Source organism: Eubalaena glacialis, chromosome 19 (genome assembly GCF_028564815.1).
Source record: "Eubalaena glacialis isolate mEubGla1 chromosome 19, mEubGla1.1.hap2.+ XY, whole genome shotgun sequence".
Lineage (NCBI taxonomy): Eukaryota > Metazoa > Chordata > Mammalia > Artiodactyla > Balaenidae > Eubalaena > Eubalaena glacialis.
Window position 1 is genome coordinate 3,832,254 of NC_083734.1, and position 16,057 is coordinate 3,848,310.

General features: G+C 41.8%; 1 protein-coding gene across 2 annotated transcripts; it reads right to left on the minus strand.

Annotated features, from left to right (window-relative positions):
• Positions 1-3,622: 3,622 nt before the first annotated feature.
• ZNF286A (zinc finger protein 286A) lies at positions 3,623-15,826 on the minus strand. 2 transcript variants are annotated; one of them, XM_061177144.1, is made up of 5 exons: positions 15,276-15,478; positions 14,122-14,210; positions 10,567-10,681; positions 9,419-9,511; positions 3,623-6,061 (listed from the first exon to the last, which is right to left on the minus strand). In XM_061177144.1, exons 1-5 carry the CDS (start codon positions 15,310-15,312, stop codon positions 4,830-4,832), a joined length of 1,566 nt encoding a protein of 521 aa, XP_061033127.1. In that variant the 5' UTR covers positions 15,313-15,478; the 3' UTR covers positions 3,623-4,829. The 2 variants fall into 2 exon arrangements, with proteins under 2 accessions (XP_061033127.1, XP_061033128.1); XM_061177145.1 differs by lacking the exons at positions 14,122-14,210; positions 15,276-15,478 and adding an exon at positions 15,778-15,826.
• Positions 15,827-16,057: the final 231 nt, after the last annotated feature.

A 16,057-nucleotide genomic window follows, 5' to 3' on the forward strand; every position in this document is an offset into this window, starting at 1 on the left:
CTCAGAAGATTTCCCTCCCGCATTTCCAATTACATCTCTCACAGGTGATGGAATGGGACTGGAACTGAGCAGTTACACATCCGTGGCTCTAAATGTAAAAGGAGATGGAACTAAGGACTAAGAAACTAATAAAGGAGCTAGAATTCACCCAAATCTGTCCTTTTCTTTTGGGGGGCATGAAAGATCTTTGATATTGATGCTTATGTGCACATGAAGTCCTCTGAAATAAGATCTCTGGAAGTAAAAAGCCAAGCTCTTCAACCCTTTTGAGTTGTTTGAAAAGTTCACATATCTGGAGAATCTAAGGGGTGATACCAGAGACTCAGGCACTCAGGCACTGCTGGATCAAAGACCGTTTACCTCTATCTCTGTGCACATTTTATGTATAGTAAACTCAATCTAGATTATCTGGTTTACGGACAAACACAGGTTCAAAAATAACAGGTTACACCGTGAAAAATGTAAAGACCAACAATGCAGGAAAAAACATCTAATTTTTTGAGGGCATTATTTGGAACTACAAGGTAATCCACAAAAGCCACATTTTATACATTACCACAGGGGAATACCCTTCCCCCTTGTCAATAAAACCTATGGTGAGGGACAGCCCAGGTGGGACCTCAAAAAGAAGAATTAGGTAAGGAAAGGGAGAAAGCAGGGACAAAGAACTTCCAACTAGAGTCTGTTGTAATAATTTTTAAAAAATAAGAACTCATTTAATAAAATAAAAAATCATGAGAGTTAAAATAGGTAATTGAACTAATTAATTGCCGACAAATTTGAATAACATATTCTTATACTATCGTTTTTATACTTTTGGGTGATGAAACCAAAAGTAATTCAAAGTTTACCTTAAATCAGTTTTTTAGCATATTTGGCCTAGTTTTAACTGTACTTTTCACATGAAATTCTTCTCTCCCTGGTCTCCCCAATACGCCTAAGTGAGGGGTGTGCTTGGCCTGAGGACTTCAAGCATCATTTGGTAGGAACGACCTTCCTTGGCTCTTTCACCTTCTCGCAGATACGTGGGTTGTGATCCCCCAGCTCATGTTTACAGAGGTTGTGAAGCCCAGATGAACAATTAGAAATGCGATCAGTTTCCTGAATGATGTGGAGATATTTTATAGTTGGTTTTTCTTTGCCTCTTAAAACATGCTTAAGTGAGAATTTAAAAGCAATTTATAGAAGTTTCTGACAACAAATATATAAACGACATCTTTATTGACAGTGGGCCAATAAGAACAATCAAATTTTGTTTACAGGTAACCAAAAACATTTGGAAAGCAGAACACTAAAACTTCCAAGATTCCTGTGGGAGCACAAATACACAGTCAGAACTGATTGAACTCCAAGCATAAAAGGAACAAATACTGAAATGCAAAGGGCCAGAGCTCTCAGTAAAACTAGCTTAGAGTTAAGTCCTTTGACACTAATTAAACGACAGTAATACTTGAGTCTCTGGAACCATGGTGTGGCTCCTGGTTAAGTGATAATTAGAAGGAAAAAAGCCAGATTCCACGAGGTCTCCAGGAGGCTGTGCAGGGAGCGCACCAGATGAAAGCAAGAGCAGAAGTGAAGCCCTTCTCTACGATACGCCAGGGAGCAGGATGGTCGGCTTTAGATCAGTAAGTAAAGGTGTGGAAGACTCACTCATTCTTAAGTCATTTCTGATAGATGCTTAGTCACTTGCTATAGACAGAATGTTTTGTGTCCCCCCCAAATTCCTGTGGAACCCCAATCCCCGAAGTGGTGGTGTTTGGAGGCAGGACCTTTGGGAAGCGATGAGGTCATGAGGGTAGAGCCCCCATGAACGGGACTAGCGCCCTCATGAAAGAGGCCCCAGAGGGTTCCCCTGCCCTTCCACCATGGTAGGACACAGTGAAAAGATAGCCATCTGAGAACTGGGGAGGGGCCCTCACCAGACACTGAATCTGCCAGGGCCCTGATCCTGGACTTCCCAGTCTCTGGAACTGTGAGAAGGTTGTTTATAAACAAGCCACTTAGTCAATATTTTGTTACAGGTAGCCTAAAGCAGACTCACCACTTCATTAAAATATATGTAACAGTGGATCCCCCAACAGCATGGCTTTGAACTGCTCAGGTCCACTTACGGGGATTTCTTCAATAAATACCGTCGGCCCTCCGTATTCGAGGGTTTTGCATCAGCAGATTCAACCAACAGTGGATCCAAATTTCCATCCATAGTTGGCTGAATCTGAGGATGCAAAAGCCACAGATACGGAGGGCCGACTGTACTACATCATTTTATATAAGGGACTTGAGCATCTGTGGATTTCACTGTATGTGAGGGCTCCTGGAAACTAATGAGAGAGCGAGAGAGAGAAGCGGGGGAGGTCTCTCAATACAACTGACTATATGCCAGGTTCTTTACATTCATTGTCTTATCCTTACAACAGCCTTGAGAGAGGGTTGATCTGTCCCCATTTTACAGATAAGCAAACTGGGGCTCAGAAAGAGTAAGTAGCTTTCCAAAGTCACATAATTGCCAAGTGGAGGTGGCAAAATCCAAACCCATTGATCTTGGGTTAGCCAAATATTGGCCCCCAGATGAATTTCTTCTCACTCAAGCATTTGGCCTGTTGAGAAACAGCAAATATTTTCCGGGACATGTAATCTCTGCTGCAACTACTCAACTCTGCTGTTTTAGCACAAAAACAGCCAAACACATGTAAATGATGAGTGAGGCCCAGTTCCAATTAAACATTATTTACAGAACTAGGTAGTGGGTCCAGGCCATAGCTTATCAACTTCCACCTCAGACCGTTAATCTGAATATCGAGGTGATGAGAGGGCTGAGCTCTATTTTGTTTATTTTGTCCTGTGTCAGCCATTCTCCGACCCCCACCTCTCAGACCTCAGCCCCTTTCAATATATTCTTGTTTTTTATTTTTTTATTTTTTTTATTTTTTAAATTTTATTATTTTTAGCTGTGTTGAGTCTTCGTTTCTGTGCAAGGTCTTTCTCTAGTTGCGGCAAGCGGGGGCCACTCTTCATCGCGGTGCACGGGCCTCTCACCATCGCGGCCTCTCTTGTTGCGGAGCACAGGCCCCAGACGTGCAGGCTCAGCAGTTGTGGCTCACGGGCCCAGTTGCTCCGCGGCATGTGGGATCCTCCCAGACCAGGGCTCGAACCCGCGTCCCCTGCACTGGCACGCAGACTCTCAACCACTGCACCACCAGGGAAGCCCTATTCTTGTTTTTTAAAAATTCTTTTCAAAGCCTTTCTTCCCAGTCCTTCCCGTCCCATTTCCTATTGTTTTGATTTCCATCGTTGCTGGATTAGACTTGACCATGATCTCTTTTATCACTTCTTTAAACTCTATTCCTCTTCTTTTCCTCAGTAATAGAACTAAGGTCTACAGAGAAAACTATAAGAATTATAAAAAGTAACGGGGATAACGTGGAGGGGGAAGAGTGTGGGCTGATTGCTGAATGTCCAAGGATAGGATTTAGGAGAGGAGAAAAAAGAAACCTGTAACTAATCTTTCCCTCTCTATCTTTTCTATAATTTCCTTTTCACACCATATAACAGAGCAACAATAAAAACTGACATTTGTATAGTGTTTTGCTAAATATTTATTTGAACTTTTGCTTTTGTGTTTCCAATCCCACCACACGGTTCTTTGGTCACCCATGTAACTTATGTCAATCGATCACTGTGGCTTCAAGCCTTTTCTACCTTCCTTGGGGCCCTGGGATACAGCAAAGACCAACCAACATATAGGAGGACAACAAAAAAATGTGGGTAAACGTGAGGCCTGAGAAACGGCAACTTCTTCCCAGGGTGCGGGGTTGGGGGAGAAGCCGCTTGTCCTCCTGAAGTCACTGTCCTGTGACTCTCTTCCATATGTGACACAAAGGTGTTTGTGCCTCAAAGCTGCTTCAGTTCTTCTTGTCCGAGACCCTATATGTAACCTCACATGGAACCCATCAACTTTTCACTCTGTACATCCCAGGGGCTTTCTCTCCAAGTGACAAAACATACTTTACAGAGAGCAGAATAAGGTAAAGAAATGAAATCTCCTTAATACTGTGATTACAGAAAACCAAGGATTCATTCAGTGCCAAGGATAAGAAAAGAGGGACTTGATCAAAAACTACAGTTAAGATTCTGACTCTTTCTCTACCTCAGGGTAACTTCCAAAGAAGTGTAAAGTGAAGATGTACCCAGTGGGGGGATAATAATAATCTAAATCTCAGCATAATCCATGTGAGCATAATTTAGACCTCTTATATTCATCAAATGAGACAGTAGCCTTTGGGGTTGGGAGGGAATCCAAAGCACATTTCAGCTCTTAACCTTTAAGTTTTTATAGTTAATGTAAAAGAAATGACATTCTCTGTATATCTGGGTTTCCACTTTGGATTCAAAGAGGAACAGCTCTGTGTCTTCCCGATGATAAGAATATGAACCCCTCTGCCTCACCTACCAGATAAGAATGTCCTTACAAAGTGAGATGCTATAACAGGCTTTGACGTGACAAAGAGGGGGGGAACTGGATTTCACATTGATTGCATTACTACCCACTCCCAAGGATTTTCTGAATTTCCACAAAAGGGTATTGGGGGGCAAGGGGGGTGGGTTAGGGATCAACCTTTGAGATTCCTGGCTGGAAGCGTTCAGAATGATCAAATCAATGGATATAAGGAACATTCTGTTTATGCCTCAAAGCTATGTATTATGCAAGTAGAGTTAGATACACACAGAACTGGTCCTCAGGCAGCAGTTTATGGGTCTTCCACACAAACTGCTCAGGTATTTAACACAGCAATAAAACCAACTCACATTTCTTCACATTCAGTCATTTTTCAGCGCTGCTCTTCCGTGTGAATCCTTTGATGTCTCATGAGGGATGAACTGCACTTAAAGCTTTTTCCACATTCGTTACACCTATAGGGTTTCTCCCCAGTATGAGTTCTCTGGTGTTGAATAAGGGCTGATGAATGAATGAAGGCTTTTCCGCATTCGTTACATTTGTATGGTTTCTTCCCAATATGAATTCTTTGATGTTTAGCGAAATTTGAGCTCCGGCTGAAGGTTTTCCCACATTCGTTACACTCGTAGGGTTTCTCTCCGGTGTGAATTCTCTGATGCTGAACAAGATGTGTGCTCTGACTGAAGGTTTTTCCACATTCACTACATTCGTAGGGTTTTTCTCCGGTATGAACCCTCTGATGTTTGGTAAGGGATGAGCAGTGGCTAAAGGCTTTCCCACATTCCTGACATTTATAGGGTTTCTCTCCAGTGTGAGTTCTTTGATGTTTAATGAGTGCTGAAGAATGAATGAAGGCTTTATCACACTCGTTGCATTCATAAGGCTTCACCCCCGTGTGGATCAGCTGGTGCTGCACAAGGTGTGTGCTTCGATTAAAGCCTTTCCCACACTCACTGCACTCATACGGTCTCTCTCCAATGTGAATCCTCTGATGTATTGCAAGGGATGTGCTTTCTGTGAAGGCCTTCTTGCATTCGCTGCACTCGAAGAGAATTCTAGTGTGAGTTCTCTGATGTTTAGTTAAATTCGCCCTGTGGCTGAAAGACTTCCCACACTCGGTGCAGCTGTAGGGTTTTTCCCCGGTATGGACTCTCTGGTGTCGAATGAGCACTGAATGGTAAGTGAAGAGCTCACCACAGTCATTACATTTATGAGGTTTCTTCTCTTTGTAGGTCCTCTGCTTTTTCATTAAGGTTGATTTCTGTTTCAATCTTTTTTCAAGGGTATGGAAGGCACAGGATCCTTTGGGAACTCTGTCTTGAGTGAGAAGTACTGACTTCTGGCTCAAGTTTTTCCAGTAAACATCATGCTCACGAGCTCTCTCTTCTGGGAGTGAATTCATGTGGGTGAACATTTCTCTCAAGCGTCTCTCCTGATTTCCTTGCTGATTCTCTAACCGGTTTTCACATGCGAGAGTTGTTTCCAAGTTGGAGTCATAGACACCATTCTTTGTCAGCCTGTCTATGACTGCAACCTGGCATGATTCTTCTTTGGAAAAATCTTGCACTGAAGTTGAATCTTTGCTCCCGGGTCTAGTCTCTGAGTCTGAAACAAATTGGAAATGCAAATTTCCTTTGTTTTCTGAATTCAACAAAAAGGCAGGTCTGTAACGGGTAAGAGTTAATGAAGGTGAAGAGCATGGCTTCAAAGAACAAGTGGATTTGACTCTTAGAAGATGACTTGCAAAGAGAAGCAAATGGAGGGAAACAAATGCACAGTAGATGCAGAGAAAATCAGCAGACCCGACCCAGGAATCAGAATGGGGGAAAGATGACCAAAAGACAGGAGAAGGAGGGATGCAGATGAAGCACCATTTCACCACATGAGCAGGAAATGAGCATCCCAGATCAGGACAGGGGAGGAACAACCTCTATAGAATATCAAGCGCTGTCATAAACTTCCAGGCAGTTACCACCTTAGTGCAGGGCACAGTGATGACTTCTAAGTTTCCAGTTACCCAACCCTACTCACATCCTAATATGCATTCCATTTCCAGTTTAAAATCTTCCCTAAGAATTCTTTTATAATATGTCCCTGTTGAAAAATCAATGATCTCCCAAAGATATAATGGCAGATACATTAAATTATATCCGAACAAGGCTAATCATTACAACACTGAGGTAGCAAGACTGGTAACATCTCAAACATTAAAACACAGTAATATTTTAATACTATAAAGAACTGATTAAACTATGGTGTACACATACAATGAAGTATGTGCAACTTAAAATAATAAAATTATTAAAATATTAAACATTATCATATTATTAAAATAATATGAGAATGATCTTCTATTGCTACGAAGTGATCTTCAGGATACATTAAACTTAAAAAACCCAGCAAGCTGTGAAGGAGTGTGTATGGTCTGCTACTTTTTGTGTAGGGGAAAAAAAGGGAGATACAAATATATAGACATATTTGGTTATATTTTCCAAAACTAAGGACAGATAAATGAAATACTAATAAAAATGACTGCCTACAGAGAGAACACCAGAATAGAGAGGGCAAGGATGGAAGCCAACCTCTCTGAATATATCTACTATAAGTCTATTAGAATTTTTATATTCAATATGAAACTACTCTATAAAGCTAAAATAAAGAGTTTGGTTCAAAAAAATATGTAAATAGACCAATGAAACAAAAGAGCAATTTCAGAAGTCAAGTCAAGTAAACATAGGAATTAAGGACAATACAAAGGTGGTATTTCAGTCAGTGAACTAAAGATAATTTGTTTTTACAACAAATGGTCCTGTGAGTGATTAAACATTCAAAAGACAGTTAAGTTAGATCTGCCCCTCATTCCACACAGCCAAGTGAATTCTGTTCCTTTTTCTATGTACTCTTCTATCCATTTATTCAATGATTACCTATTGGATGTCTACCATACGCTAGGCTCTGGGGAAAAACACGCAGTCTCTATGTATATGAAGGGAGAGAAAATTTAGTCTTAACATCTACAAATACATATAAAAATGCACTTGTAGTAAGTACTAAGAAATAAAAGGCGAATGATGCTGTGAAAGATGATAAGGGGAACCCAGGGGGATGAGGGGAGGCCTCCCTGAGGAGGTAAATGGCTGAGCTGAAATTGAAGTGGGTTTGGGGCTCAGGTGAGTGTTCCAGGTAACAGGTACAGCAGCACGGGGGTGAGTGTTCCAGGTAACAGGTACAGAAGCACGGGGGTGAGTGTTCCAGGTAACAGGTAGAGAAGCACGGGTGTGAGTGTTCCAGGTAGAGGGAATGACATGTACAGAAGCCCCAAGGTGAGAGGGGACATTTAGGAAGAGCACAGTGGTTGAGAGCAATGGACTCTGAAATCAGAATGCATGAATTTAATCCCAGCTCTGCCACTTACTAGCTGTGTGACCTGGGGCATGTTGTTTTACGCTTCTACTTCAGTTTCCTTATCTGTAAGATGGGGCAATAATGGTACCTACCTCATGAGGAATACAAACAACACCTACCTTAAGGAGCATTTAATGAAAATATTTATAAAACACTTAAAACTCTGACACAGCATCGGTGCTACGTAAGTGTTTGTTAAATCAGTAAAACATAAATTGATATAAGGATAGTGTAGGTAGGTAGAGGCTGTGACCTCAAAGGGTGGTCTGAGGATCCCTGGGAGTCTGTAGGTTCAAAACTATTTTCAGAATAATGCTTAGATCTTATTTGCCTTTTTCATTGTCTTGACATTTGCATTGATGTTGCAAAAGTGATGGTGGTAAAACTGCCCACAACTTATGCACAAATCAGGACAAGACACCAAATGTACTAGTAGTTGTATTTTTCCCCACCATGTACTCTCAGTTAAAAAAAAAAAAAAAAAAAGCCAGTTTCACTTAAAAATTTCTGAGGAAACAACAGGAATCATTACTAACTTAATAAATTAATTTTATTTATTAAACCTTGACTACATGCCTTTTTAATATTCTGGATGATGAAATAGGAAATATTCATAATGCAAGTCTGCTCATATCAAAGTATGATGCTTGCCTTGAGGAAAACCACTCATGAGACTGTTTGAGAGATGAACTGGCCATTTTTTTTTTTCATGGACCATCACTTTTACTTGAAAGAATGACTGACAAACTATGTTATCCATGTTGGGTATTTGGCAGATATTTCCACAAAACTGAAAAAAAAAAATGAGCCTGTCACTTCAAGGAAAACAACTGACAGTATTTAATAAAATGTGAGCTTTTGGGCAGAAATTAGAATTTTGGAAAACTTTTATCTACCACTGAGAGCTTGATAGCTTTCTAATACTTAAAGGCTTTTCTGGTAAGGTCAGTGGTGATACCGAAAATTGCGGTTTTTAAAATATCGCATAATGTATTGTGTCAATATTTGGAAGATATGCATAACTCAGTGAAACAATATTTTCCAAAAGATCAATAGATTTTAAGAGTAGGAAAAATTCATGGATATGGTTTCAGATGCACCTTGCACCTAACCTTTAAGAAACTACCACTTGCCCAACTTTGGCGTAGTATCAGAATAGCCAAAATTATCTCGAAAGTATATTAATTATTTTTTTGTTTGTGTTTTTTTTTTCTTTTTTTTTTTTTATTAGTAAGGTTGTTTCTTGATGTGGATGCTAGCTACATGAATGTGTTCAATTTGGGAAAATTCATAAAACTGTACAGTTATGATATTTTAATCTATTTTACATTACAAAAAAAGGAAAAGAAAACAGGCAAATGAAGCAAATGTGAGCATGTGTTTGATCTCAGTGTTATTTTATTTCCTTGACTTTGTATGTATTCAAAATGCAATATAATTTAAAATAAATAAAAGCATGTTGGCACTTCTATATTCTTTCTTAAGCACTGAAGAGCGCTACTTCTTTACTGTCTTGTGGGGTTATTCTTTCCGAAGATTCCCGTCTATCTGACTCACCTGAACAGCTGCTTTTGGGGGCTTTTCTCTCAAGCATCAATGGTTCTTTTCCATTCTCCAAATTGTGGTTCTCAGGTTTGGAAACTGGAAGCCCTGCTCATTAAAAAAGAAAAAAAAAAAGAAAGAAAAAAAAGAAAAGGGACTTAACTCTTTGTGATGGGCACAAAGCTCTATCCCAGAGCACGGTCCCAACCCCTGGATCCACAAAAAAGACAGGACATCATAGGAAGTTCTGGAATAAGGGAGCGGGGGGCCTCTAAATGAACCTTAAAACAGGTGCAGCAAGAGCCTGGGCCTCATAAGGAGTTACACGCATTTGAAAAGACAAATATTTAGCCTGTAAAAAAATAGAAGAGAATTTCTCTTGTTTACTGTGGGAGTTCTAGGGAGATACTGCAGACCAGTCCTCAGCTCAGAGAAGGAGTTGGGTGAAGTGGGACCCCAGTGGCAGCACCACAAGCCTGTGACTCTGTGACTAGCTGTCTTCTGATGTTTTTCCTTTCTTCCTTCTTCAGTTACTAGAACCTGCTTTCTTAGGGAATTTATTATACGAGGTTTGGGAGGAGCTAACATAGTTCCTTCCACCACTGATACGAACACATACGTGTACATGCATGTGTGTACATGTGTACACATGCACATACCTCCCCCCCCCAGAGGCGGGCACAGTATCCAAACTGGTCAGAGCATACTCTATCTCCCTGGCTCGAGTTACTGCTTCACTGATGGACATGTGACCCTATTTGCTGAAACTCCCAGGATAGAAGCCTTCTTTTTTTCCTTAGCTCTCTAACTGGAAGAATAATGTAACCCTAGAGCGGCCAATGGCCATCTGTGACACACAAGGAGATCAGGGCAAGCTATACCACGTAATTAAAAAATAAGTAAATAAAAGAAATTCCTGACGATATATCTTGATTCCCTTTTAAGCTAGTGTGAATTCGGTTTCTGTCACTTGAATCCAAAGACTCCTGATACAAAACAAGCCTAGACATTTCACCAAGAACCCAGAGCAGAAACAGATTTTCTCTGGGCCCAAAGGGATCAATACTTTACGATTACTGGCTTTGTTATGCTACTTCATTGTCAATAAGGTAATGATGTCCCCATAAGCAGGGACCAGAGTCACAGCGGGAGCCCATCCTTACAGAGCGAGACCAGGTTCCTGTAGTTCTCCAGCATCACGTCCCTCTGTGCAGGATCCAGCCTCCCCCACTCCTCTGGGGTAAAGTCCATGGCCACATCCTTGAACGTCACTGATGCCTAAGACACAAAACATACTTTTGTTCACCATCTGTCACTCCACAGCCTCCCTTTCACCCCCCAGTTTCTGTTGGCCCTGGAGTAGATGCGTAGATGTATTCAACAGGGGAAAATCACTGTGAAAAATGACAAGCATTCTCATGTGTCCTGGACATACCATGGAAAGTCACTGGGTATCAATTATGTGCCAGGCACACTGTCCAAGATTCAACATGAGAACCAAACGAAACAAGATCATGGTTTCTCCACTGACAGACTAATTTTTCTGGGGAACAAAGAGTTAAAACATGAACCAATGAATCAACAATGTAGTTTGGCAAAGTAAACAAAATATAGGCAGAGAAAAAAAGGCATGTGTCTATATAATTCTCCTGTGAGTCCTCGCCATGGAATGAACAGACTGGCACCAAATCCAGTGAAGCACGGAATCAATTCAAGGCAAGATGCATTAAATTGGAAAATGACAGCAACAAATTAATTAAGGGTACAGATATCACATATAAATGTTTATGGGTAAACACCATAGGATTATTTATACAAGACATAAAATACAAAAACTATATGGAGATAGACACATACCAGTACTGAACATGTCTCTTTAAGTAAAGACATAGAAAATGGGAATAATATTCCAGGTTATTGAAATAAATATATACCAAATGTTATAACTGGATAGAAAACACCTTCTATTTAAATATTCATGAAGCACTTGCAAAAGTAACAAAGTAAATGTTAATAAATTCCAAAACAGAGATGAAAGAGCAATAACTGATAACTGAAAAAACGTATCAAAATTTCAAAATAATAATGAAATAAAACGCAAAAATCAATGCCATAAGTCTAAAATTGTACTCAGAGGAAACACTTCAATTTCGTTAAAAGAAAATTAATGTAATTAAATGAACAAAGCATACAAATCAAATTAGAGACAGAACCCAACAACAAATTAGGGAAAACAGAAGGAATTACAGGATAGAAGTAGAAATTAAGGGGAAGAAAAACAAGAAAAATAAGACAGCTGGGAAATCTGAATAAGAGCAGTAGGTTATAGTACTATACCAACGTTACTTTCCTGATTTTGGAAAGAGAATAATAAAAGCGAGGTGAAATGCTAAATTTTGGAGAATCTGAAAGGAGAGCATATGAGAAATCTTTCTACCACTTGCTAAATTTCTATAAGTCTCAAATTATTTCAAAATAAAGTTCCCCAAAATGGAAATAATCTGAGACTTAAAAAATACAAGAATCATCCTTGGAAAATAAAACGTAAAAATCATTAAGCAGCTACTAAATAGACGAGATACTGTGAGAAAAAATGACTTTGATCCTACAATCTGCATATCTATAGCTAAACTGACAGTGGAAATTAACTTCCAAACCATAAAAGAAAAAAAAAAAATCAGAATAACAAAAATGCAAACTACAGCACAAAAGGCAGAAAAAAATACAAAAGAACAAAGCATAGTAAACAGAATTCTAAAAATCACATAGCAAGAAAAATGTGAAACATACAAGTAATCATCATAATATGAATTAATTTCTCTTATAAAAAGGTTTCTTAAAATAGCCACATCCTCTTTACAGAAAAGAGATCCAGACAAAACCCCCAAAGTTGGGGATGGAGGGGGGGATGGAAGGAAATACAGTATACCACATATCTGAATACAGTACTTCAAGCTCAACAAAAACATGGAAAAATATACACCAAACTGTTATCCTCAGTAGGGAGAGGTGGTGGACTGAACTTGGGGAGGTAAGGACGGGTAATATACTTTAATATTTATATACGTCTGTACCGTTCACCTGGTTACCACGAGCAAAAATTAAAACTCTAATTATTAAAAAAGTCTAATAAGTAAAAGATAAACAGCCCAGGCAAATTCTAATAAGAAAGAGAGCTGCAGTATTAGCATCAAACAAAATCCAATGCAATGCAAAAAGGACAGTTTTAAAAATTTCCATAAAAGGTTTAATCCATTCTGAAGCTATAAAAGCAGTCTTGAATCTAATATTAATGTGTTGAAATGTATAAAGCATTCACCCTTTTTCTGGTACCTGTACTCTGACTTTCCTCTGGTTGCTATGCCTGTGGCCACTTTTAGGCCATGCAGTTCAGGTAGTACAGCTCCATCTCTGACCCATGGGTGGGATGTGTGTTTGTATGTGTATGTACAGGTATATTTTCTAGTCTGATCATCACACTCAGACTTGCCAATAATGGTCCAACAATGGGCCTAATACCCATTATAGAGTTAACCTCAGTCCTTCTTCTGGAACGACCAGAAGGGAAGATACCCCTTTTCTCTGATCTTCAACATGGGAAGATGTAGGCCTAAATTTGTTAGGGGCTACCCTGCACGAGAAGAAAAGCCTGCTTGAGTGCAAAACACACAGAAAGAAAAGAAAAGGTCACTGAAATGGAGAAAACAGATTCTAATGTCACTGCCTGAACTCAATTTTAGCCAGACCTGGATTTTTCACTTATAATAGTCAATAAATACCTCTTTTTGCTTAAGCCAGTTTGAATCGAGTTTTCATCAGGTGCAACTTAAAGCTTCTTGACTAATAAAGTCTTCAATATTCACATAAGGTATTCGAGAAACCAATGGAGGCAAGCAAGTATACAAGGATCCTGAGAAATCACGTTGACAAACGGCAGCAGTGTGCAATGTCCACTTTCACACTTTGGATTAAAGTAGCAAAAAGAGAGGCTAGTGGAGGAATCTTTGCATTGTGGTATGACGCACACCATGGAGAACTCTCTTCTCCCACTCAACTTCGTTTAAGAAAAATGTTCAGACATACAAAAAGTTGAAAGACTAACACACTAATCACCCATATACAACTACCACTTAAATTCAGCAATTCTTAATATTTGCCCTTGGGGAAGTGAGAGTTTGGAAACTGAGTTGTAACTTGGTAACAGTTCACCTCTAAAATACATCCGCATTCATCATCTTGTTGGGCTGGATTCTAACTCTTTAAATTAAATCTTCTGTAGGCTTCCTTTTCCAGCATTCCTTTGAACTATTTGAGTACTCACTATGTTCATAATTCACTCCAGCACTTCAGGTGTTTTCTTAAATTCCTACTTAACAGTCATGTGTATGTTGTTTCCCCTAGTGAAACATACATTTTAAGAGGTATGCACCACATTGTCTTTTAAAACCGTTTCCCAAATAACAAGCATAGAAATTAGCTAATGGGCTAAAGAAGGGCAATGCTCCTCCACGTCTGCTGAGTGATAATAAATACTAGACGGACAGATACAACGAAGAAGCAGAAAACATTCTCCACTGAGCCCTTCAGTCATTCGAGTTGTCTCTTAGAATTAGAACTCAGCTCTAATGGACACAGAAACTCCACATCAAAAAGAAGGGAGTGCGTCTGCACTCCGAGAAATAAGGTGGAATTTCAATAACCAGCAGAGACTCACTCACCTGCGATCTGGCTGTGAGGCGCAAAGCTGCCACTTCTCCCTCTTCTGTCCTCTTTTCTTGGGAAAAGGGAGAATCCTGGGAAGACGGAGCTAAGGGCAAGAAAGCAGTCATGATAGGGCCTAGATCTATCTTGTGACTCAGATTTATGAGCTTAAAATTCTCGGGACTTCCCTGGTGGCCCAGTGAATAAGACTCCGTACTCCCAATGCAGGGGGTCCCGGTTTGATCCCTGGTCAGGGAACTAGACCCCACATGCATGCCGCAACTAAGAGTTCGCATGCTGCAACTAAGAGTTCGCATGCCACAACTAAGGAGCCCTGGAGCCGCAACTAAGGAAGCCACCTGCCGCAACTAAGACCCGGCGCAACCAAATAAATAAATATTAAAAAAAAAAAAATTCCCACCACCGTACTCCTGGTGTTCCCTACAAACACTGCGACTGAAGGCAGCCTGAAACAATGACATCCTGGAAGACGGCACTCTCTGATCCGGAAATTAAAATAAGTTTTTCTCTGAGCTTAATCTACATTAAATTAATATGGGAAAAAGAGGCTCAACCGTTCTGAAAAATCACCCTGCAAGCTTAGTCTAAATGTAGCTTGTTGGATCCCATCTCTAAATAATTATCACTAGTTGAGACTGGGGTACAATCTAGAAATCCAACAAGCACAGGTAGGGTCAGGGTGTGGATTCTGATAAGAGGTCACAGACCAAACTTCTAGGAGAACTGGAAGCCAGTCACTGACTCCTCTGCCTGGTGCCTCCTCTATTAAGCAAAAGTATCTGCTCTACTGAAACCAAAGGGTTTTTGTCCAAAGTGGAGGAACAGGAATGGAAAATACTTTTGCCAATCAAAAAGCTGAACTGTCAGATCCACTGATGAGGCTAGGATGGTATAATCACCCTGGAGGAAGAAGGTGTGAGACAAAGTACGAGGCTATGCTCAAGCCTCACAAGATGACATTTCGCTCACATTTTAGCGGTGTCTTTGGAGGGTCCGCTGTGCACCCAGCTGGGATCCCACAGCACGCCCTCCACTCTCACCCAAAGAGCCCTTCCATCCCCAGACAAAGGAGCCGGACAGCAGTGACTCCCGTTCAGGAGGAAGAATTCGGCCCGGCCCCCAGCACAAGTTCAACACCGGCCCCCCTCACCGCTCTTCCCAGGCATTTCGGCCATATCTGTCTCCATGGTCACCACCTCCTCCCGGCCGCGAAGGTTCAGCTCTCCCCCCAGCGCAGCCCTCTCCGCGCGGAGGAGCGGGAAGCCCCGAGGCCTCGTGGTCCTCCTTCCCGCCTCCCCTCGGGGGGCTCCTCCGAAAGGCTTCGCTCCGTTCCGAGCCGGCTTGGCCCTCGAGGCTGGCACCTGGAAAGCCGGGACAGCATCCCTGAGGCTGGGCGCTCGCGCCTGGCGCTGCCGCTCGGAGCTGCGCGGGGGTCGCGCGGCCGGAGGAGAGGCGCCGGGGCCGCAGCCAAGGGGCCGCCGCGCAGACCAAGCCCCCGCCCACCCCGCGCCCCGGGGCTTCGGGGATGGGGCTCGTGCCTGCCCTCGACGCCCCTTTCTCCAGCGCGCACTCCTCCCGGCTCGGCGCAGACTAATGCCCCGGGGGCACCGCCGAGGCCGAGCAAGGAGAGCCGCACCTGAGCAACAACTCACCTCCCACGCCGAGCCTCACAAAGGCTACGAACTTCTCTAGCCAGCGGGGCCGCGCATGCGCAACAGCACAGGGCAAGGCTGGCGGGCCTCGTCCGGCCCCGGAACTACGATTCCCAGAAGGCCGCGGGAGTGGCCGGACTCCGCTCCTCAGCAGGTGGGAGCTCTCGTAGCGCGGTTTGGGGAATCGAAGGAGCCGCGGACTCCCTCCCTCTCGCGAGAGTAGCGGTCGCTTAGCTCGTGCGGGATCCCGCGGACACGCGGGAGCGTGAACTGCAGAGCT